Below are 6,604 nucleotides of genomic sequence, written 5' to 3'. Positions count from 1 at the left end.
GATGGTCGAGGCATATAAAGAAGAGTTTAAACATTATGGGAACACCTAAGGAGTATCATGTTAATGTTAATGTGCCCAAGTTGGAAAGGAGCGCACCGGATTGGTAGGAAGCCTTAAGTAGGATGAGTGGAACTGATGGGATGACTTGAGGAAATTTTGAGATGGGTTTTTGAAGAACAACATTTTAATCCATCTCATAGGAGGACTTGATTGGATCATTTGATTGCTTAAGATCAATGATAGGTTGATGAGATGACAAAATGACTAGATAATGATGGATGTGAGTGAATGAATTCTACATGAAGTTTGTAGACTTATCTTCTTATGTTTATGCTGGTACGGTCGATCAACCTCTTTTAATTCAGCAGTTCCTCCGTCCCTTACTCCCTTCAATGCTGGGTCCACTTGCCCTATGACCTTTGGAAATTTGAATGAGTGTGTGACAGCAGCCTTACGGACTGAGGCTCATCAAGAAGGAATTGAAATAAAGAATCCGGCCCGAGAAAGAGGAAATGATAGGAAAATGAACAAGAAGAACCAAGGGCGATGGTTATCCCAAGGAAAACAACTTAGTTGGGATAGCAATAGTAGCAAATCTTAAGGAAAGACTCGAATTGCATCGTATGGGTGTTTCAGTTGTGGCCAACGGGGTCATAAGAAGAAAAAATTGCCCACACGACAACAGAGGTTCCAACCATCACCTAGAGGACCCATAGGGAGCTATGTTAGGCCTACTCCTTTCACAGGACAACCTAAAAGTAAGCAGTCTGAGACTTCATCCTATGGTTTCACACCCACACCTGGGCAACAATCCCAATATCAACATCAGCTCTAGCCCCAAGGTTCAAGATTCAACCAGGGGTACTCGCATAGTTTTCAAACTCCTATTTTTGCTGGAAGTTAGAAAGGTTTCAATCCCGGAGGAGGCTCTAATGCAAGCATAAGCCATCCTGGTCAAGGAAAAGGGAAAGCAAAGGAAAAAGCCTCTGGTTAACCCTATGCTCTTGGTGGTGATGATGTACAAGGAGGAGCATCCCAGGGAGTTGTGGGTGTTGTGGTTCTCATCTCACACTCTTGGGCTCATGTATTGTTTGATACTGGTGCATCTTATTCTTGTATATCATTAATGTTTTCTAGCATGTTGGGTTTGAGTTGGGAAACTTTTAGTCATGCATTGCAGTTGAGTGTTACTATGGGAGGGCATGGTGAAGTATCAACCATCTGCAAATCAGTTGTATTGTGTTTGAATGGCATAATTTATTAGGAAACTTGATGGTGTTACCTATAGGACAATTTGATGTGATTCTTGGCATGGATTGGTTGTCTAAGCACCAAGCCATTGTTGATTGCTCACGCAAAAAGGGTGACTCTTTTAACTCCAAGTGGAGATTTCATTGTATATCGAGCCAACATGAATGCAGTAAGGCAGGATCCTATCCTTAAGGCATGTTTAGGTGGGAAAATAAACTTAGAGTGTTATGGGAGCCTGTTTGCAATTGAGGATAAGTCTAGGCCTCTAGACAAGTTTCCTTGGATATCAGTGGTTAGTGGCTTTCTAGATGTGTTTCCTGAGGATTTTCCAGGACTACCACCTGATAGAGATATCAAGTTTTGCATTGATTTGATTCCCGGGACTCAACCAGTTTCTACTACCCCTTATCGCATGGCACCTGCAGATTTGGATGAATTAAAAAAGCAATTGGGTGAGCTAATGGATAAGGTACATCAAGAACAATACTTCCCCATGGGGAGCTCCAGTTTTGTTTGCCAAGAAATCTGATGGATCCTTGTGAATGTGCGTCGAGTATAAGAAATTAATCCAGATGACAATTAAGAACAAGTATCCATTGCCAATGATATATGAGTTGTTTGATCAGCTCATATGTTCAAAGTGTTTTTCCAAGATTGACTTAAGGTCAGGCTATCGTCAATTGAGGATTTAGGAAGAGGATATTCCTAAAACTAATTTCAGAACGCGTTATGGACACATTGAGTTTTTGGTGATGCCATTTGGATTGACGAATGCACTTGCAACATTTATGTACCTTATGAATAGAATCTTTAGACCCTACTTGGATAAGTTTGTGGTTGTTTTTATTGATGACATTTTGGTGTATTCCAAGACACCCGAGGACCATACAGAACATTAAGCAATTGTGTTGCAAACTTTGAGGGACCATCAATTATATGCTAAGAAAGAAAAATGTGACTTCTGGACGACTGAGGTCAAATTCTGAGGGTATGTAAAATATTAAGAGGACATTACTGTGGATTCATGTGAAGATAGATTCTATCTTGCAGTGGGAAAAATCAAAGAACATTACTGAGATTTGAAGTTTTCTTGGGTTAGCAGGTTACTATCGTCGCTTTGTGGATAATTTTTCTCGAATTGCTATGCCTTTGACAAAGCTAACAAGGAAGGATTTAAAGTTCATGTGGGAGGACAATTGCGAAGAAGCTTTCAGAGAACTTAAGCCAAGATTGACTACGACGACTATTCTCGCTGTGCCTAATAGTGATGAACCGTTTGTGGTATTCACTGATGCTTCTGGTACTGGTTTAGGTGGACTTCTCATGCCAAATGCCAAGGTTGTTGCCTATGTTTCATGCCAATTGAAGACACATGAGAAGAACTACCCCACACATGACTTAGAACTTGCAGCAGTGATTTTTGCCTTGAAAATATGGAGATGTTACTTATATGGGGAAAAGTTTGAATTATAATCTGATCATAAAGGTTTAAAGTATCTCTTTACTTAAAGAGACTTGACTTTGAGGCAAAGAAGAAGGGTCGAGTGCAGGGAAAATTATGATTCCACTTTGAAATATCCTCATGGAAAAGAAAATATGGTTGCTACACAGTGCTACTTCAACAAGTTAAGCAATGTCAGTGGCAAGATGAGAAATTGAGACTTATCTAGAATCGAATCCAAAATGGTGGGCAGTTAGATGGATGGACAGTAAATGCTGAAGGATTCTTATACCATAAGGGAAGATTAGTAGTTGCAAATATCCCTGATCTTAGAGAGTCTGTTATGATTGAGGCCAAGAGGTCTAAGTTTGTTGTACATCCTGGAAGCACAAAGATGTACCGAGATTTGAAAAGACAATATTGGTGGGAAGGTATGAAGAGAGACGTGACTAACTTTGTAGCTAAGTGTATGGTTTGCCAACAGGTTAAAGCTGAGCACCAGAGACCTTCAGGGTTGCTTCAACCTTTACCCATATCAGAATGGAAGTGGAATGAGATCACGGTGGACTTTATGATGGGATTACCATTAACACCATTAAAGCATGACACTATCCGGTTGATTGTTGATCGTTTGACCAAATCTGCTCATTTCATTCCAATTAGGAAGGATTGTAAGGTTTCTAAACTAGCTCGACTTTATGTGGGTAATATACTTCGACTGCATGGGTTGCCTTCCAGTATTATTTCTGAGAGAGATCCTCGATTTACATCAAAGTTTTGGCGAGCATTGCAAGAAGCTTTAGGAACTGAACTTAACTTGAGCACTGCTCACCACCCTCAGACAGATGGACAGTTTGAGAGGACTATCCAAACTTTGGAGAACATGCTTCGTTCTTGTATTTTGGATTTTGGGGGTAGCTGGGGAGAACACTTGTCATTGGTGGAAATTCACTTATAATAATAGCTACCAGGCCAGTATAGGCATGGCTCCTTATGATGCGTTATGTGGGAGACCATGCAGATCACCTTTGTGTTGGACAGAACCAGATTAGCATGTCACAATTGGATCTCAAATTGCTAGTACTACTGGGAAGATCAAAGTAAAAAAATTTTCAAGAGAGACTTAAGGTTGTTCAAAGTCATCAGAAGAGTTATGTTGGTGACTATGTCTTCTTGAAAGTTACTCCCATGCTTGGTGTGACGAGATTTGGAGTGAAGGGTAAGCTAGCCCCGAGGTATATTAGACCTTTTGAGGTTATCGAGAGGGATGGGGAGGTCGCTTATCGATTGAACTTACTAGTGCGGTTAGGGCATGTTCACAATGTATTCCATGTGTCGATGTTGAGGAAGTATACTCCAAACCCATCGCACATCATTGAGTATGAGGCTATCCCTCTTCAAGAGGACGTGACATGTGAAGAACAACCTAACAGAATTCTAGCGAGAGAGTTAAAGGTGCTAAGGAATAGAGAGATTCTCGTAGTCAAGGTCTTATGGCGGAACCATAGAGAAGACGGGGCTACTTGGGAGTTAGAGTTGGAGTTGTACGAGAAGTATCCTCATATGTTTAATTTTCAGATTGGGGTTGTACTTTGAAAATTTCGGGACGAAATTTCTTTAAGGAGGGAAGAATGTCAAACTTGAGACTTTTTCAGGTTGAAAAAGTCAAATATGGGAGGAAAAAAAAATTAATTAATTTAAATTATATATTTGATTTTTTTCCTTTTCTTCTCCCTCCCGAACCTTTCTCTTTCTTCTTCTTCTTCTTTTTCTTCTTCCATGCTTTCCTTTTGGCAAGTCACGACAAGGAACCAAACCTAGCCACCACTTCCCACCATTTCTGACATGTGCCGGTGCTGCAACTTCCTCGACCGGCGACGACAGCAACCCCAAAGTTTGGTGACCATCGGAGCAAGGACGCGCCTGTACGACCACTCTGAAGTTTTGCCGTCGATACTTTGAGGTGACTTTCCGGCGAACTCCGACCACCGTTCGGCAAGTGGGTGGTACCGTTGGAATCAGCGTCATGAGAGGATCGTCACCCACTAAATCATTCCGGTCAACTCGCCATTTTTCTCTAGCGAGATTTTGGGTATCTTCGCCCCTTTGGAAGAATTTTCCGGCGACACCGGAGGTCATTTGGGCGAAGGAGCTGTACTTCCGTGATGTACTCATCGAGAGGATAGTTTTGATATATGCCATGCATATATTCGTCGATGTTCTCGGTACCGCCACCAACCGCTATTGTGCACCGCTTGGGTGAGGTTCCGGAACTTGAAATTTTAAATATGGTCATATTATATGTCATTGGACACGATTTTGAATAAGGAATGCTATGATGATAATCAATTACTCATTTGGTGCACGTAGGAAAAACGTGATATTAAAATCAGACTAAATCATTCTAAGATCATCGTTAAGCTTAGGAGCGTCGCTTTGGGCTCGGATTAAATTCTAAAGAGGTAGGGACTCAACTAGACTATTGGACTTATTTTACTCGTATTAAATTGCATTCAACATATTCCAATTTTGATATTTATAAAATGTTTGAAAAATTGAAAAATTAACATGCATGTTTTCTGATCTGTTCTGAGGGCACTGAGTGCCAAATATATATTTTTTTCACCTATTTATGCAGGTAATGATTTTTGGGTTTATTCTAATGTAGCTGTTATGCTGCCCAATTTTCTAAAATATAAAGGGAATATGTTTCTTTCTTTTCATGTTTTCCTACATTTGGTTATACCGATGAGAGCCATAGTGATCATGATTGGTGCACGTTGTTGTTTCACGGCCTAGTCTCTGTGTCATCATAGGTAGATCAGGTGTCCACTCACCTGTAGGTGTAAAGACCTAGCATCTGTATACAGGAAGTGTTATGAGCCTCCCCTTGTGGTGGTTATCAGGCTCGGCTACCCGGTTTAGGATGTCGGATTTTCTATGGTGGGTAACGGGAACTAGGGATGTAGTGGACGGTGTGATGTGAACTTGTAGCTATGCTCTTATGATTCTTTGTGGTTTCTCTCTATTTTGGTTTATACATGATGATGTATGTTTTTTTTTCAAAGCTAACCATGCAGGGGTTGTATTAAACTTTTGGGTCCTATGTTATTAGTTGTTTTACACTACACTAAAATCTACTTTCCACAACACATAATTATAAATCTTATGAAAATGTATTATAATATATACTATGTAAAAAAAAGTAATAGAAATAAAATATATAAAAAAAAAAGCAAGCCTACTCTCGTAACCACCATCGTCTTTCTCCTTCTCCTTCTCGTCTTTTTTCTCTTCCCTTCGCCCTAGCCGCCACTCCCATAACCACCATCATCCTCAGCTCCGACCACCTAACCACCATCCTCACAACCCTTTTTCTCCGAGCCAAGCTCCAAATTTCAGGCACCCGTGAACCCAACCCCCGAACCAAGTGACCCCAGGTGCGAGCCCACCTCTTCATGCCTTCGACCCAGTGCGACTTCCATTTGCAGGCCACCACCAGCCGTGATTCTGCACCTGTTCTGCTGTAGAGCCCCGAGTGTGCACCAAGCGAGGACTTAGATTCCACAAGCCCAGGCGCACCTCCCCTTAATGTGAAGCCAGGTGTGTCTCCAAGAAAACTCCTGCATCGAGAGCTCCATCGCACCCAGAAAAAAATCGGCCCCGACTCCAGCTTCGTGAGCTCCTGGTTAAGCAACACCATAACCCGAGCCCCAATTTCGTTCCACCACTACCGAGCCCCAATTTCGTTCCACCACTAACGAAGAGACCATTTCAAGGTTATTCCGATCTTTTAACACACTGTGTGATTGAATAATTAATTCATGATTATGAATGAAATTCTGGTCTGGTTTCTAATTTGCTAGTTAGTTTTTTATTGCAGTGATAGTGTGGCTGCTGAGATTAAGTCTA

At 41.2% G+C, this 6,604-nt stretch overlaps 1 protein-coding gene across 1 annotated transcript; it reads left to right on the top strand.

The window, feature by feature from the left end:
• The first annotated feature begins 1,411 nt into the window (after positions 1 to 1,411).
• On the top strand, positions 1,412 to 4,288 carry LOC133806873 (uncharacterized). The gene is made up of 4 exons (XM_062244955.1): positions 1,412 to 1,703; positions 2,354 to 2,589; positions 2,946 to 3,588; positions 3,873 to 4,288. Exons 1-4 carry the CDS (start codon positions 1,412 to 1,414, stop codon positions 4,286 to 4,288), a joined length of 1,587 nt encoding a protein of 528 aa, XP_062100939.1.
• Positions 4,289 to 6,604: the final 2,316 nt, after the last annotated feature.

The sequence above is a fragment of the Humulus lupulus genome, chromosome X (assembly GCF_963169125.1).
Source record: "Humulus lupulus chromosome X, drHumLupu1.1, whole genome shotgun sequence".
NCBI classification, from domain to species: Eukaryota; Viridiplantae; Streptophyta; class Magnoliopsida; order Rosales; family Cannabaceae; genus Humulus; species Humulus lupulus.
This window is presented reverse-complemented; position numbering and strand designations above follow the sequence as displayed.

What these genes read in the sequence shown, in the direction of transcription:
- LOC133806873 (XM_062244955.1), top strand. Translation starts at nt 1,412, where the DNA reads ATGAATGCAGTAAGGCAGGATCCTATCCTTAAGGCATGTTTAGGTGGG. An exon ending in TTCTCATGCCAAATGCCAAG is followed by an intron (nt 2,590 to 2,945) that starts GTTGTTGCCTAT and finishes AATGGTGGGCAG; the next exon opens with TTAGATGGATGGACAGTAAA. An exon ending in GGAGAACATGCTTCGTTCTT is followed by an intron (nt 3,589 to 3,872) that starts GTATTTTGGATT and finishes TCTTCTTGAAAG; the next exon opens with TTACTCCCATGCTTGGTGTG.